At 45.7% G+C, this 17,576-nt stretch overlaps 1 protein-coding gene across 2 annotated transcripts in view; it reads left to right on the top strand.

Annotated features, from left to right (window-relative positions):
• Nucleotides 1-3,637: 3,637 nt before the first annotated feature.
• UBE3C (ubiquitin protein ligase E3C) overlaps nt 3,638-17,576 on the top strand; it is a 117,256-nt gene continuing 103,317 nt past the window's right edge. The window contains exon 1 of one of the 2 annotated variants that reach the window (XM_040643754.1): nt 3,638-4,144. In XM_040643754.1, coding sequence (XP_040499688.1) covers nt 4,079-4,144 — 66 coding nt within the window. In that variant the 5' untranslated portion in view covers nt 3,638-4,078. The remainder of the gene's footprint in view (nt 4,145-17,576) is intronic. The other variant, XM_040643755.1, reaches the window with a different exon arrangement.

Genomic DNA, 17,576 nt, shown 5'->3' with positions numbered 1-17,576 from the left:
AGAATGAATTCTCCCCTGAAGCCTCCACAAGGAACCAGCCCTGTGGACACTTTGATTTTGGCCTGGCGAGACTACTACTACTTCTTCTTTTTTTTAAAGATTTTATTCATTTATCAGAGAGAGAACATGTGAGAGAGAGCATGAGCAGGGGGAGCGGCAGAGGGAGAGGGAGAAGCAGACTCCCCGCTGAGCAGAGAGCCCGATGTGATGTGGGGCTCCATCCCAGGACCCCGAGACCATGACCTGAGCCGAAGGCAGACACTTGACCAAATGAGCCCCCAGGTGTCCTCCAGCAAGACTTCTGGCTTCCAGAAGAGTAAGGTAATACATTTGGGTTGTTGAAGCCACTAGGTTTTTGGTGATTTGTCACAGCAGGGATAGGGAACGAAGCCAGAAGGATCATCTCAAAGGTAGGGTGGGGGCAATGTAGGGCAGATGGAAAGTCTCACTTTCCTATTGGTCCTATTTTGATTTTAATAATTAACATGTATTACTTATTCTACATAATTAATCCTTACAATTAAAAAAAAACCCAACTGTTACCAAATATTTAAACTGTGAGGGTAACTGAGCCAAGGAAGTTGCATTAGGGAAGAAAGTGAGGAAGCGGCTTTCCTGGTGAAGTCGCTCTTTCTCTCCTGCAAGCTGCACAAGGACTTCCGAAACGAACTGTGACTTTCAGCTCGAATCTTTGGATAAACTGTGAGAGTCTTATAAGCTTCCCAAAACAAAAGCTTTAAAATATAGTACATATTTCACATTAGATTCATTTGGAGCAAAAGAGTAGAAGGAAGGAAGCAGAGATTGAGAACAGCAGGTGTTTTCTGAGAGAGCACCGTAAGGCAGTCAGGGCTTTTTCAAACATTGGGAAACCTCACCTCCAGTGTTTTGTCATTCAAGAGTTTTATTATTTTAGGCTGTTTTTAGGAATTCTATTTTGAGATACAGATTCACAGGAAGTTGCAAAAATAGTACAGAGATGTCCTATACACTCTTTACATAATTCCCTTCATGGCGTGTCTTACATCATTATGGTACGGGATCCAAACCACGACGCAGACATCAGCGTGGCACGTGTTCACGGTTCCGTGGCATTTTATCACACGTGGATGCATGTAACCGCCGCTGACCAAGACCCAGAACTGTTCCACCACCACAAAGACCCCCTCCTGTGGCCCCTGTGCAGTCCCACCTGCCCCCGTCCCCTTCCCTAGCCCCTCACAACTCCTAACCCACTCTCAGTCTCTATGATTTTGTCATTGGGCCATAGAAACGGAATCATCCAGTCTGTATGTGACCTGTTGGGAGTGGCTTTTCCGGTCAGCAGAATCCTGAGGGCCCCGAGCTGTGCGTGTGTAAGGGTACCCGAGGGACCCCCGAACCCTATCTGTGGCAAGGACGCACCACAGTGGGGCTGACCACCACCCTTCAAAGGACATTTTGGTTGTTTCCAGATTTGGCCGCTAGAAGAAGCTGACGTGAACATTTATGTATAACTGTTATGTGGACATACATTTTTATTTCCCTGGGATAAATGTCCAGGAATGCGGCCGTCTGGTAAGTGCTGGGTTTCATTTTTCTTAGAAAAAGAAATGCCAAACTCTTTTCCAGAGTGGCTGTAACATTTTACACAGGGAGGGCTGGGTGTCCCCACCTCCTTGCCAGCATTTGGTGCGGTCACTATGTCACATTTGAGCGGTTGTAACGGCTGCCTTTTAGAAATCACGGATTTAGTGCACAAGTATTGAGGGCCTGTCACAGCACGACGGCACGCCTACGGGCAAGCCGGCGGCTCCTGTGCCCTGACGGAGCTGCAGTCTAGAGGAGGCAGTAGGACAGGAACAATAAGGGAATCCCATTCCACAGGCATTAGGCTCTAGGCTCAGCACCTGTGGTGGGGAATCTTTTATTCCCAATTTATCCTTGAAAATTATTGTTAGTTTTTGCAGGGCGATAATGATAGAATGATGTCTTCAAAAACAATTCCCCCCTTTCTAAGAGATACATACTGACACATTTACATGAGATGATGTGTAGAATTCGCTTCACAATAATGGGGAGAGTGGTTAATGGATGGGACAGGAATTACACCAGCATGGCCATGAGGTGATAATCCCCCAAGCCAGGTGATGGATAAAGGGAACCAATTATACCATTTTATACTCTGCATTATTAAGCTTGAAACTTTTTACTTAAAGTATTTTTAAAAAATCTTTGAAAATCTTTCGGAGGAATCCTATTTTGATAAGCCATTTTTTCCTCCAGCATGGGGACAGATGACTAATTCTTTAGCAGAGCACCAAGGGAAGTACTTGGCTCACGCAAGGGGCCACCTGATAAACCAGTGTAGTAGTGTTCAAACCACCAGGGGCTGGCGGAACCTAAGACCAAAGGAGGGGACAGCAATGCTGGGATTTTTAAAAAATAGAACCCTCTTCCCTGCCCACGGTCCTAGTCAATCAAAACATTTGAAAAATACCCAGCAGATGGAGGCCACACACCGTAATTCCCAGCAGAGCTGATGCTGGAGGCATCAGTAGGCTTGGTGTTCGGGCAATTGGGCTACCCTGTTCCTCACCTCTGGTCTAGACCTTGAGAGGGCTTATTTGAGGCCAAATCTGAGAACTCTGAGCAGAGTCACTTACTGAGGGCACATACTGGATACCGCCAATACTTTTAATCTTTGCTCATCTGACGGGTTAAAGAAAAGCATGATGCTCTATTTACAAAATCTGGAAAATTTCAGGGCTGGTGAAAGTTGAATGTCTTTGTTAAATCTAGGATTTCTTGACGTCTCCAAGTAGCTGTATCTATTCACTGCTAAGGAGCGAGTCCTCTCCCGGTGGCTACCCAAGTTCTTTGATGCTGATTTATGATAAAAACTCTCCGTGCTGTGACCTCGTTCATACCGCGTGCGCGCACATGGCAGGATTTTTCAAACTGAGAAGGAAACCCACTACCGTGTTTGTGACATGCGCTCAGAGCTGTCTAAGTAGCGTTAGAGAGACCGGGCACGCCACACCGTGACGGCAGATACGAGCGTGTGCAGCCTGGGCTGCGGTCGTGCACAGAGGATGTACACTCATGCCCGTGTGCTGTGTACGTGGCATGCACGCGGTATGTATTTTCTGTGCACGGTGCGCGCGTGCGCCATGCGCACAGAGGTACGAACTTGGTCCCACGTGGAATGCATGCCCCCTTACAGGCATCCGGGGTCTAGTGCGGCCGCGCCCTTCGGTCTCACATCAGCCCGGTCTGGCATGGCACTCAAATTGGCCAGCCCGCTGCCGGGAAAAGCGCACATGCGCGTCCAGCTCCGGGGAGCAGGTGCCGGCGCTGCCCCCCGCCCCTCACCCGGGGTGTTGGCCCGGCCCGGCCCGGGCTCCGTACGCGGCCCGGCCGCAGAGCCGGGTCAACACGGAGCCTTCCCACGCTCCAGCGCGCCAGCGACGGGCGCGCGCACGCTGGCCGGCTCCGGGGAGCGCCGCGGCGCCGATGGCGGGCTCGCGCGCGCACGCTGGTGGGGCTCCGGGGAGCGCCGCGGCGTCGGCGTCGGGCGCGCGCACGCTGGCGGCCCGCGGGGTGCAGGGTCGAGACGTCGGCGTCGGGCGCGCGCGCCAGCGGGACCGCGCACGCCAGCCCCGGCCGGCGGCCATCTTTCCTCCCGGTGGCTGCTCACGGTGCAAGTGCGGGGTCCGCGGCCCTGCCGGCGCCCTCGGCCTCGGCCGGAGCAGTGGGGAGGCGTGGATGAGGGGGGAGGTGAGGAGGAGCCACCCCCCCAGTGTCGCCACCTCCCCCCCTCCCTCGAGGGCAGGCCGGGCGGGCAGAGTCCCCAGGGCGGGCTCGGGCTCGGGCTTGGGCTCGGGCTTGGGCTTGGGCTCGGGCTTGGGCTCGGGCTCGGGCTCGGGGTCGCTCCTCGGTGCGGCGTAGTCCTACTCGCAGGAGACCCCTCCTCTGGGCAGACCCCTCCCCGCGAGAGACCCCTCCCCGTCGGAGGCCCCTCCCCCCGGGGGCCCGCCCCGCCCGCCCCGCTGCTCTCAGGGTCGGGGGCTCCTCCCAGATGGGATAAGCTGTAAAGATGTTTAGTTTTGAAGGGGATTTCAAAACGAGGCCCAAGGTGTCCCTCGGAGGCGCCAGCAGGAAGGTAAGAGCGGCCTGTGTGTGCGGCGCCTCAGGCCCTCGCGGGCGAGCGGCGGCGGGCGGGGGTCCGGCCGGGGCGGCCACCTGCCTCTGAAGCTCTGTAGCGGGGCTGGCGAAGAACAGGGTCGTGGGCCGGCCTCGGCAGTCGTCTGACCCCTTCGTTCCAGAAACTGCAGGGCTGCGGAAGGTGCACAGCCTTTCCAATTTCGGGCTAAGACGAATGTTTCTTTTTCAGACATGGATTCTAGATACTTGATCATCCTTGACGTCGCAGAGCGGTTGCTCTTAGATGACTCCCCAGAGAGTATTTTCTGTTGTACAAAGTGAACGGATGTGTTTGGTAATGTCAGCGATCTCTGAAATTGAGGCAGAACTCATAATCGGCCATGTGTTTGAATCCAGCGCTATTAGGTTATTCTTCACCAGCTTTCAGGAAACATTGCTGGAGAGCCTCTAGGACCGTTTTCTGTTAGGCTCGGTCCTGTACTATTCTAATTGTGTAGAATAAGGGGGAACGGGCTGCGGGCTGTCTGCTGTCCTCTCTTAATACTGGCATCTATTGATTGAGGGTTTTGCTCATAAATAGTTCAGGGCTGGCGTTGCTTCCTTCACCTGTTTCTCGCCCCTTCTCCGCTGTCCTGGTTCATGGGTGCCTTTTCTGCCTGTTTGGATGTTATCAGGTTAAAAATAAAAGTGTGGTCTGCGTGCTTACCGTGTTTGAAAAGTTTAAGTGAATCTAGTTAGTTGATTGTTCACTAAAGAATTTTTTTAAATGTCTTTTAAATGCTTTGTATATTATTTTTTGCTTCTTTATTAGTAACCTCTGTAGGTTACACTTAAATAACTGGGTTGGCATATAATCCTCGGTGGGTGCTCAAATTCAAGTAGGAACATCCTTTTTTTTTGTGCTCAGGGTGTGTGTGTGTGTGTGTGTGTGTGCGCGTGTATGTGGTGGTTTCCTAGGTTAGAGGAAGGGAACCCAGTAGGGAGTTGGTAGAGAACTGTGCTGATAGTTTTCAAGCCTTGAGTTTTGCATGATGGTGATTTGTTGAAGGTAGCTGGCTGCGGAACTAGGTATTAGAACTAGGTACTGCATAGGTATGGCAGGGTTGGCATGGGCAACATTCAGTAGTTTGGGTAGTCATGAAAATTACAAATGAGATAGAGGAGTTTCTGCCCTTGGATGGTAGAAGAGGCCTTGGGGCACCGCCAGGCAGTTGTAGGGTACAGGTGAGGTAGCGAGCAGATGAATAATTGCACATGCACAAGCAGGCTGGTGGCAGGTCACCACCTCAGAATCCATGGCACTTCTCGTGACTTTCCTCATAGACAGAAGTGCCCCTGCATGCCCTGCTCGGGTGCTGTTTTCTCAACTAGTCACACATCTCTGGTCTGAGGAAATTCTTATCTATTGATCAGAATCTCGGGGAGATTACACATCTTGCTGTTTAGCTGTGCAAAACAATTTTTCTTTTCTTTTTTTTTTCTTTTTTGAGGTATAGACTAAACATTAAGTGTATGTGTCTTCGGTCGTGTCCCTAAAAGAGCTTGAGGAGGTGACGTTGGTGCAAATGAAATTAACGAGGGAAAAGGAGAGGGGCGGGGGTGGTGGGTGGGGAAGGGGTCTTCTTGCTTGGAGTTTATCTGTAGCCCAATCCCACTTAAGAACTGGGGAACTGTCCCTTCTTGAGGTAAGGGGGCTAGAATTTTGTAACCCCCCCCCCCATCAGTTGGTGTTTGGCCGCAGGTCACCCCTTGGGTGAGAGTGGGAGTGTGACACTGCTGGCCCTTGGCTGAGGGCAGTTATCCTGGGAAGGTAGCACTAAGGAGCCAACAGTAGTTAACACACAGGGGCTGGGGGATGGGTGCACTGGCCTGGAATCTGGGTGAGGAATCAGCTGCAGGTTCAGCTGGAAGGATCTTTAGGAATGACTGCACCCTTGTGACCACCCCCCGCCAATCAAATAACATTCCCAGCATTCCATAGGCTCCCTATTCGCTTCCATTCAGTATTCCTTCTCCCAAATGTGAATGGAGTCACATACAGTTTGTTTCTGTTTTTTGAGTCCACATTCTGAGAGGTGGAGTCCATTCTCCTTGTTTTGTTGCATTGTATGAAAACAGCAGTTGATGCGTTCTGTTGTATGGTGTCTTCTGGAGGGCACACTGCTCCTGTGCCGGGTTATACATACACTTGGCTCTAGTGCGCATACCCGTGGTGTCTGAGAGTGTGGCCTCACTTCCTTTCAACATTTCTTGTTGTCAGCCCTTTTAATTTTGACAGTTCTGGTGGGGATGTAGTTTCATTGTAGTTATAGTTTTAATTTTGTTTCCTGGCAAAATTGTTGAGCACCTACAAATGCATATTTTCCTTAATTCTCTTTGGCTACAATGTAATTCCTTACCCTCATTTAAAAGGCAAAGGTTTTAATGGTCTTTCCTTCATGTATTAAATTATTTGTAATTTTCCCTCCCTTCTTGAGCTTGGTGGAAAACTGAATATAGCTACCTTTTGAATACATATTTTTCCCCCAAATTAAATGAATATATTTAGCATTTATTTGTAAAGGCTCTGTGTAGCATCTAAAACATAATAAGGATATTCCATGCCCTCATTATAATCTCGTTGGAGAGATAAGACTTAAACAATTAGAAATCAAATAACAGTATTGAATAGTTACTACATTCTAGATTTCTATTGGGGCTGGTCCAGGAAAGGGTAGAGGTGGTTGGGGCTTAGTCTTGAAGAATGGATAGAATAGTGGGAAACAAGAAAGGTATTCTAGATGGGTGGAAGAGTATACTTGGAGTAAATATAGACTAGATTCCACTGGTTCTGAGTTACACAGTTGCCTACTTTTTAATATTTTTGAAATCAGGGTACACCTTGGTGGCATGACATAGTTCATGGACATGTTGTTTTTTCCCCCTTTCTTACAGTGCAGAGAAGAATATCTTAGGGGCCATTCAATTGCAAGTATAGAATCCACTGAAAATTGCTTAGTGGCAGGGGGAAAGTGTATGGGAAGAATGTGATGGTATCTCAAAGAATGTAAGGACGGAAACATACCCAGATACCAAGTCATCAACACCAAGGTGGTTACTTGTGGTTTTTGTCTTTGAGCTGCACAGTCTCCTTCCTTCTTGGCTCTCTGCTGACTGGCTTTCTCCCTTTTACTTGCACATGACCTTGGCAGTGTATGATTTCCTAGTTGAGGTGTCCTGCTGAGACTGTTGGATCTCAAATCCATTTCTCAGGAGAGGACATCTGTTTGGACTGGGTCAGCTTCCCACCTGATGAGCTGAGTCTGGGACGGGGCTTGGAATCTTTGGTACAAATAGAGCAGTCTAGATGTATGCGTTGTAGGGAGTGGATTCTCCAAGGGGGGAAGTGCTTGTTGAATGGAGTGTCTAGGTTTTTGTGGACATAGGTAGAGCTGTGTAATAGGCTATTGATTGTACATGTGTGAAATGAGGGAGAACTCTGGCTAAACCTACAGTTTTGGTAGTTACCAACAGATAGGTGACTCAGAAAGAAGTCCCTAGGGGAAGGACTGGAGTTTGGGATGGTGTATGGCTCGTGGGGTATTGTAACATCTAATAAGTGAGGAGAATACTTAGGAGAGAATAACACCTGGCGTGGGACTGGGGCGGGGAGGGGGAAGTGACCACGGTGCCAGGTGCTGCAGGGGTGCAGTGAGGAAACACTAACAAATATGAAGCCCGGGGTGACTTTTGGGGCAATAGTCCAGGGTAGTAGCACTTGGAAGTCAGATTGCAGTACATCAGGGAATGAATGAGAAGTCAGAAAGTGGCTAGATCTTTTTTGAAAGGGACCTGAAGAAGGTTGCATTCAGGGTCTAAGGAAGGTTTTGTTTTGGGGGGGGGTGGGAGAAACTTGAGCAGGTTACAGACTGGGGAAGGAGCAGGTGGAGGGGGAGGAACTGCGGAGCTTTCGGAGTCCTGGGGGAAGGAAGTGGGAAGAATGAGGTGTGAGCAGAAGAGAAAAATATTTTGAGATTTACAGGGAAGAAATGGATGTGGATATGGAAAAGTTTATTTTGTTACTTTTAAAGGTTTTATTTATTTGTCAGAGAGAAAGTGCCCAAGCAGTGGGGAGGGGCAGAGGGAGAAGCAGACTCCCCGCTGAGCAGGGGGACCGATGTGGGACTCGGACCCAGGACCTTGACATCATGACCTGAGACGAAGGCAGACGCTTAACTGACTGAGCCACCCAGACGCACCTGGAAAAGTTTATAGATAGGAGGAAGGAAATTAAAATTTCTTTTCCAACTTTACGTAGAAAGTTGAGGAAGAGTGGCAGTAGAAATAATATTTCTTTAATGTTTGTCCATTGCTTTAGAAAAAATAAGAATTTATTTTTTAGAGTTTTATAGAAGAAAGTCAAGGAGATCGTACAGATTTCACTTTTGCCCCCTCTCCTCTACCTCACATTTCCCGTTATTAGCCTCTTGCATTAGTGTGGTTCATTTGTCATAACTGATAAACCAATATTGATACGTTAACGTTCACTCTTTGTGTCGTATTTTCTATGAGTTTTAACAAATATATAATGACATATTATCCACCCTAGAGTACCATACAGAATAGCTTATTGCCCTAAAAATCCTCCCTCCTTTACTGACTCATCCTCCCCCAGACTCCCATGCATTATATGGTAGGAGTGTTTGGTTTTATAAGAAACTGCAGAACTGGGGGCTCCTGGGGGGCTCAGTGGGTTAACTGACTCTTGGTTTCAGCTCAGGTCATGATGTCAGTGTCCTGAGAGCGAGCCCCTCGCTCAGTGGGGATTCTACTTCTGTCCCTCTCTCTGCCCCTCCCCCCATGTGCGCACACACTCTCTCGCTGTGATAAATAAATAAATCTTTAAAAACAAAACTGCAGAACTGTCCTCCAACGCGGCTGCTTCATCTTGCCCTGCCGCCGGCAGGGAGTGAGCAGTCCTGCTGCCCCACACCCTTGCCAGCGCTTGGTGGCACCAGCGTTCTGGATTTTGGTCGTTCTCGCAGGTATGTGGTAGTATCTCATCATTTTAATTTGCGCTTCCTTGATGACACATGGTGTGGAGTCTTTTTTCATATGCTTATTTGCCGTCTGTGTATGTTAGCTTTTGCCCATTTTTTAATTGGGTGGTTTTCTTTTTACTTTCAGTGGGCTCTGCGCCCAGTGTGGAGGCCAGTGCAGGGCTTGAACTCATGACCTTGAGATCAAGACCTGAGCTCAGACTGAGTCGGATGCTTCACTGACTGAGCCACCCAGGCGCCACTCCATGCTTTTTTTTTTTTTTTTTTAAAGTTGGCACTTGGTTTATGCGTTATCATTGCTACTCTGTGTACGTTGCAGTGGAAGGTAAAACTCTTACAGATCTGGCATTAAGTAAAAATGTTTTCTGAGATCAGATTTTAAAATGTTAATTTTCTGTCAGGACTGGTATTATTACATTACTGTTTTATCCAGCAGTACCACTTCTGTTCTTTTGAACATAACTGTTGGTAGCCTTTATATATGGAACCAAACCACTGTAGTTCCCTGTAGCAGCTAAGGTCAGGAATTCTTGATCTGGTTCTTAGGGGAATCAAGCAGAATGGAAGGGCTGAGACTGTCTAATTCCCTTTGTACTTGTGATCAGGGCCTGCGGTGAGGCACTCAAGGCACGTAGGGCACGGAATTCAGGGAGGTACTCACTCAAGTTGTACAACTGCAGGCCTTAAGGGGGCCCTTACTCTCATGGCTGGCCCTCCATCAGCACCGCCCTGAGAGCAAGCACCTCCTTAAATCTTGTTCCCCAGGTACCTAGCTTGCCTCACCAGTCCCTGCCTGGCTGTTCACACTTACGCTGATTTTCTTGGTTAGGGACTTAATTGCCCACTGAGTCTCTGAACTAAGGTAACACATAGGAAGTGTCATAGGAGTGCACAAGAGCCTGAAAAGAGTTTATTGCAAATGCAATAGGGAGTTTTCTTCTGTGATTTTCCTTTTATTCTTATAGCTTTTATAGAATGCAAACAGCTAGAAGTTTGGAAGTTAGACATCTTATTCTTCGACAGTGACCTTTATTTTATGCCCCTGTAAGAGTAGCTGCTTTCTACATGTTCCTGTTCTCCAGCCACGGCCTCTTCACGCCTTCCTTTACTTTCGCCGTTTGTCAACAGGAAGGCAGGAGCAGGAACTTTCTTCGTTGGCTTGTCTCCATACAGTCCGTTGCCTTCTGTGGTAACCAGGTTAAAGATGGACATGCCCGTTGATGTAAATTGGCACAGCCTACTTGGCAGGGAAGGGGAGGCAGTTTAGCGTCAAAAGTCTTAATAAGGGGGCGCCTGGGTAGCGCAGTCGTTAAGCGTCTGCCTTGCGTTCAGGGCGTGATCCCGGCGTTCCAGGATCGAGTCCCACATTGGGCTCCTCCGCTGGGAGCCTGCTTCTTCCTCTCCCACTCCCCTGTCATGTTCCCTCTCTCGCTGGCTGTCTCTCTGTTACATAAATAAATAAAAAACCTTAAAAAAAAAAAGTGTTAATAAGGTACATCTTCTCTAATCCAGTAGTTGTACATTTAGAAATTTATGCTAAGGAACTAATTTGACAGGTGCGTAGGAAAGATGTAGGGGAATGATGGTTGTGGCGATAGTCATCATAGTACAGATTTAAAACAACCTACGTGTCTGACGATAGGGAATGTGGTAAGCAAATGGTAATGTAACAGTGTAGTGGAATACTGTACAACCATTTATTTTTATTTTTTTTAATTTTTATTTTTTAAAAAGGTTTTATTTATTTATTTGATGGAGATAGAGACAGCCAGCGAGAGAGGGAACACAGGCAGGGGGAGTGGGAGAGGAAGAAGCAGGCTCCCAGTGGAGGAGCCTGATGTGGGGCTCGATCCCAGGACGCCGGGATCACACCCTGAGCCGAAGGCAGACGCTTAACAACTGCGCCACCCAGGCACCCCTGTACAACCATTGAAAGTGGTCATGATTTTTGCTTATTAATATCTATATTTATTGAAATGATTCGTTGTTTATGAAAATAAGCAGATTACAAAACAGTGCTGCAGTTAGCATTTAAATGATACTAATCTAAACAATCATGATGTTGGGGCACCTGGCTGGCACACTCAGGAGAGCATGTGACTTTGTTTTTGTTTGTTTAATGAGTTTTATTTATTCATCTTAGAGAGAGAGCACGAGTGAGGGAGAAGCAGACTCTCCACTGAGCAGGGAGCCCGATGCGGGACTCGATCCCAGGACTCTGAGATCATGACCTGAAGGCAGACACTGCACCAACTGAGCCCCCGGGCGCCCCACGCATGCAACTTTGATCTCAGAGTTGTAAGTTTGAGCACCACGTTGGGCATAGAGATTACTTAAAATCTTAAAACAACAACAACAAACAAGACAGTCGTGATATCTACTTTACCACTTTCTTAATTTCCAGCAAATGAAGAAAATGTTCTCTATTCCAGCGTCATGGCGGCTTAAAGTGGTACAGTCTCATCATCTCACTCAGTTTTGTGGGGGAGGGGCAGAGGGAGAGGGTGAATCTCAGCAGACTTCTGACACAGGCTCAATCTCACGACCCTGAGATCATGACCTGAGGTGAAATCAAGAGTCGGTGGCTCAACCAGCTGCACCACCCGGACGTTCCCGACTTCGTGGAAATGCCCTAAAAGCACCACAGGAGGGTATCCGTTTTAGCTAAGTTGTAAGTGCGTTTACTCGGAGAAAACTTTGTAGCTCTCTGCCTAGGAAACTTAAGTAGATGTCCTTTATTTGCAGCGATGTGAATTTACTTAGGTCATTTACCTCTTTAATCCAACCACCCTTGGAGAAAAGGGGGGTTATACATTTGGGCCGGGGGAATAGATAATTTTGGAATGAGTGTCTTTGGGTTGTTGCCATTAGAATCGTAGGACAGGAGGCAGACACGTGTGGATATGGAAGAGAGGTGAGCGAAGTAGGAGAGTATCACAGTAAATTTTTGGTCATTGGGGATTTTTTTAGACAGTCCTATACCAGAATGAAGGGAGGAAGCTTGTTTTCCTTTTCTTCTAGTACTGTTTGTATCCTATTGCCAGAACCCCAGGCAAATGGTATAAGGTTAGTGCCATAGGCTTTTGTGTGCTGGACTGGGTTTCTTTCTACTGTTTATGTATGAACATTGTTGCCATCAGTGAGAAGGAACAGGAGTGGTAATCACCTACAGATCGTTCAACATGGCTGGAGTCAGGGTAGGAGAAGAGAAGGCTGGGGAGAGACACTCGGAGGCCAGATCATAAAGGGTTCTGGGGGTCACACTCGGCATATCCAGGCGCACTGGTGAGCCAGTGAAGGATTTTAAGCAGTGAAGTGAGGTTTTGGGAGAGTTGAGTGTGGGGCAGTGCAGGTGGTTGCAAACCAGGTGAGAGACAGCTGCAGTTGTGCAGATGAGTAACGAGGGCCTAAAAGCAAAGCGGCGGGCCCGAGTGGAGAGGAATCAGGAGCTGTTGAGGGGGCAGAATTGATGAGCTCTGCAGTGAGAGGGTCACTCAGGTGTTTGGGGTTACCAGTGTGGATAGTGACTCCGGGAACCAAGACGATGTTCCATTCCTAGGGGACTGTGCAATGTGAGATGCTTGGGGGTGTTCAGGAAGCGCTGGTCTGGACCTTTGGGTAGAGGCTGGGAATCCATCAGTACATGGTCACAATTGTGAGATGCACCGGAATCCTTGGCAAGTGGTCCTCTGAGAAGACTCGTAGGCTCAGAACAAAACTGAGGGATGCCAACATCTATAGAAAGAGCAGAGAAATGGGCATGCGTTCAGGGCCTGGTGAGCAGAAAGCCCGTATGTATGTCCATTTACGGGTGGCCACACTCACCATCAGACAGCAGTCGTTACTGAGGGAACGAGCAGAGGCAGAGTGTGAGAAAGCAGGGCTCATCGGAGGACCGCATGCCTTACGTATGAGGTTTGATTTTGAGGCTTTTTTTTTTCCTCCAGCCATTCCTCTCTATCTTGCTTCTGACTCTATGTTATCCCAAAGCTGAGAGTCAATTCATTCAATCTGTTTTCTAAAATTAAAATTTTGTTTAATTTTTAAAAATTACTATACATGCTCATTGCATAAACTTTGTATGAAGTATATATATTTATGCTTTATTTTTGGAGGTTTAGGTTTTTTTAAATTTTATTGTGAACATCTTTAGAGCCAACAATTTATAATTGTTTTTTAGGATCAATTAAGGAAGTTGAATTGCTTGGTCAAAGTATGCGCATTGTAAAGGCTTCTGATGTGCTTTGTTCTCTAGAAAAATTGTATTGAGGTCTGTTCCCTGGGCGGGGTGGTTAAGTGCTGCCTGCACATCTTTGCCTTGCTGTCAGCCTCTGAGGACATTTTTGTCTCCAGGGAGTCCCTTTTCTCTCCTTGTAGCCATAGGCGGCTGTCATCCGTATCTGTCCTCCCACAGGGTGTTTGGCTTGTTATGCCCTCTCATTTCTCTGTGACTCCTGGAGGCATCCCCACTCCGTGCCACATCCTTCCAAGGGAGAGATCAGAGCCCAGCGAGTCCAGAACTTGTGTGAAAACTACCAAGCTCAGGAGCCCTGGTCCGCTCTCCACGATGCTCTGCTATGTCGTGTAGCCTGCACGTCTCGCGTCTGTCTCCCGCTTTACTTACGCTCCCCTTTAGCCTGGGGGAAGTCGAGGAACATGGCCTGCAGGCACTGAGAAGGTGGCTCTGATAAATTCCTACATCTTTTTGAACTAATTTTTCTTACAGTGAAGTTTTAATGCTCTAATGTTTTTAAGGAACATTAGTAAACTCTAGTGTGTTGGCAAACAGCAAGATTCGTATCACATCTTCACTACAAAATGTGAAATTGTAAAAAGTACAGTAAAAACTGGAAGAAATGTTTATCTCCATAACCAACTGTCTGCAACTTAGTTACTTATCTTTTCTGGGCTTCTCTTTATCACATCTTGTAATATGAAAGTCGTAATTCTTGATAATGAGAAAGTCAAACTGAATTATCACTGATCTTCCTTGCTTTAATAATGTTTCCATTTCCAATCTCCAGACAGGGGCCTTTGAAACAATGTTAACTTTTTTTTCTTAATTGAAAAAAATTATAAAAAGTGAAATCCATCTAGAGGGTTTATAATGAAACCTTCCCCTCACTGAGATTCCTAATTTCCCCATTAGTACCAGTTTCCTCAGTGTCTGTTCATAACTTAGTCTAAACATAAACACATCCCCCATCACTTTTTCAATAAAAATGAGGGAACATATTGTTCTTCTCCTTAGTGTTGTATCTCTGTAGGTCTGTTTTCACAGGTGCGTCATATTCCACTACGTGATTTGTGTCACGTAACCACTTTCCTATTTATATGTGTGTCTGTGTGTCTGCATATGTATATATGTCTAGGTTATTTCTGGGGTTTTGCTATTCAAATGGTGCCATATTTACCACTCAGTTCTTATGGAAGAAAAGAAAATCTTTCAGAATTTATTGTAATGGGATTAAACTATTGCATTTTGCTTTGGATACTTTATTTTAAAATGAGCTCTTTTCTAATTATAATGTCTATCTTAGAAAATTTTAAATATACTGAAATGAAGAAAAACTACCTCTTTGGAACCCCACCCTCCATTTAGAAATAAAACACTGCTAATATGTGGGTAAAATTTTTTCTAGTCTTTTTCTATATATTTTTTGAATTAGGAATCTTGTAATTCTGTTTTATAAATATGATATTTAGTCATTTATTACTATATTTGATACACCTTTAAATATTTTTTGCATGTACATGAAGTCGATTGCTCTTATATTTTCATAGAGGTTCTTAGGAAAAACCCACATATCATAGATTGTGTATTCACAAATAATACTTTTGCTAACATTTAACATTTTAATTAACTCAAAAGAAGTGTTTTACTTGAATATTCTTTGAATTGTGTAAAACTGTTGTTATTATGTTAGTGCATGAGAGTGGGAAAATACTAACTTAAAACAGGTGTGAAACTGATTATTTTATTTACACTGTTAAATGGAGTAAATTGCTAAAGGAAGATAACCCAAATAGTGAAACAAAGGAAACTGTTGTTTTTAGAAATCAAGATATTAATAAGCATGCTAACGTTCTTTTTATAAATGGTTAGCCCATTTGAGCATTTGGTGTATGGAAGTCATATTATATAAATGTACTTTGACTTCAGTGACCATAGTTTTTTTTTATTTCAATAGTTAATGAAATCTAATTTAAACTATATATGACTTAACATTTTAAAAAACTTCATTTTGTTGCTACTAAATGTATCTGCATTAAAAAAAAAAGCATTTTTTTCCCATTTAAAAACATCTTTGTTAATGGTATTTTTGAAGTTTGGCTATATTTAATTTTCAGAGAAGATAAGATAATGTGCCTCAAGCTCAAAGATCAAATAGAGAAGTTTGCTGTAATTTACTCTTGTTTACGTATTGATGAAAAGGTTTAGTGTCACAGCTGTGGAGGTGAGATTAGCATTGAAAGTAACATGTGTGCCTCCTGCCCGCCCGGACAACACCAGGCTTAGTCATTCCAAAAACACTTGATGAGTGTGTTCTATGAAACTGGTATATAACTGCCCTTAAAATTCCTACCTTTTCTAGGCCTGTAGAATTTAGAAGGTAAAATGTTTTCAAGTATATGTATAGTAAGTTGGAACCAAAAACTTGTTAAGAATCAAATCTGAATGTTCTTTTTGCTGGTACTTTGTTGTTCTTTTTGTCTCAGCCACTTCATTATGAATTTATTCTTGGTTATGTTGAGCTCCTTTAAAAAATTTATATTCTCACATAGCTTCGTTAGTTTATTATTCCAAAAAGGTGAAAGTATTCCACGGGCATGGATAATAATGCAAGCCGTAGAAAATAACGATGCAAAGTAGTCACAGTGTCCCCACCTTCCACCCCACCTCCCACTCCCTCGGTCCCTCATCCTGACGGTCCGACCCGGTCACAGCTCCTGCCCTGTCCTCTCGGCTGGTCTGTGCATGCTCTTCTCTTACATGAGCACATGGCAGAGCATATTCAAGGGACCAGGGCACTTCTCTCACCGCCTGAGAATACATCGCGGAAACAGTTCCAGTTCAGTGCAGGTGGATTGACTGCATTCTTGTAAAACGCTGGATGATCATTAGTGTAATGAATGTTTCATAACTTACTTAGCTGTCATGTATTTTAATGGCCATTTACTGTCCGTTGTTTGCTAATTTAAGCAACACTGCAGTACATATCTTTGTATATGTGCCTTAGTTTTCATGCACTCAGATTTATTCTTAAATAACTACAGTAGCAAGACTTAATGTGTGATATGTCTTTCTTAGAGAAAGTCCTATTTCACATGGGAGTTTGGGGTTTTTTAAAATTAATTAATTTATTGAGAGCGAGAGCATGAGCAGGGGGAGGGTCAGAGGGAGAGGGAGAGAGAATCTCAAGCAGACTCCTCAGTGAGCACTCAGAGCCTGACGGTGGGGCTCAATCTCACGACCCTGAGGTCATGACCTGAGCCGAAATCAAGAGTTGGATGCTCAACTGACTGAGCCACCTAGGTGCCCCATCACATGGGAGTTTTTTTTTTTTTTTTAAAGATTTATTTATTTATTAGACAGGGAGAGACAGCCAGAGAGAGAGGGAACACAAGCAGGGGGAGTGGAAGAGGAAGAAGCAGGCTCATAGCGGAGGAGCCTGATGTGGGGCTCGATCCCAGAACGCTGGGATCACGCCCTGAGCCGAAGGCAGACGCTTAATCGCTGTGCCACCCAGGCGCCCCTCACATGGGAGTTTTTTAATTCTCATATTATCCTCACATATTTTTATAGCGCTTTACACACACACACACACACACACACACACACACAAATCTTACGTCAGTCAGGGATCTCTTGATGTGAAGACTAGAGATACATTGTCATTTATTTAGGTCATGCAGTTTTTCCTGTCATATTTATCGAACTGTATGCTTCCTGTATAGATTTGAAATGCCACCTTTATCACATGCTGAAACTGTTTCCATATGAGTCTTCCCAGAGACCCTCTGATGTTGACCTGTCTATTCACGTTTTAGCCTCATTAGTATACTAGGTCACTGTTCCAAAGTGTGTGATGATTTAGGTAGCGTACGAAGGAGCATTTTAAAAACTGAACAGTGTTTGTTTCAATGTCCAACAGAAAAATATAACTAGGGTGTCAAACCTGTGATTTCTCTGAAATGCTGGCTCATGATGAGGTTCGAGTGAGGGAGCTTGGTGGTAAGCTAGGCTTGCCAGTGACACGTCAGTATTGCGTGGCTGCAGCTAGGGAACATATGCATACATAATATGGGCTCTCTCTATATTGTCTGTGTTGCTAGTGTGCATTTCTGTATACTGACCCTCCTTGTACGTTGTTGTAGGTTTATTTTTCT

This window comes from Ursus maritimus, unplaced genomic scaffold, assembly GCF_017311325.1.
Source record: "Ursus maritimus isolate PB19 unplaced genomic scaffold, ASM1731132v1 scaffold_3, whole genome shotgun sequence".
Lineage (NCBI taxonomy): Eukaryota > Metazoa > Chordata > Mammalia > Carnivora > Ursidae > Ursus > Ursus maritimus.
The sequence above is the reverse complement of the archived record's forward strand: the minus strand, read 5'-3'. Positions and strand labels throughout refer to the sequence as shown.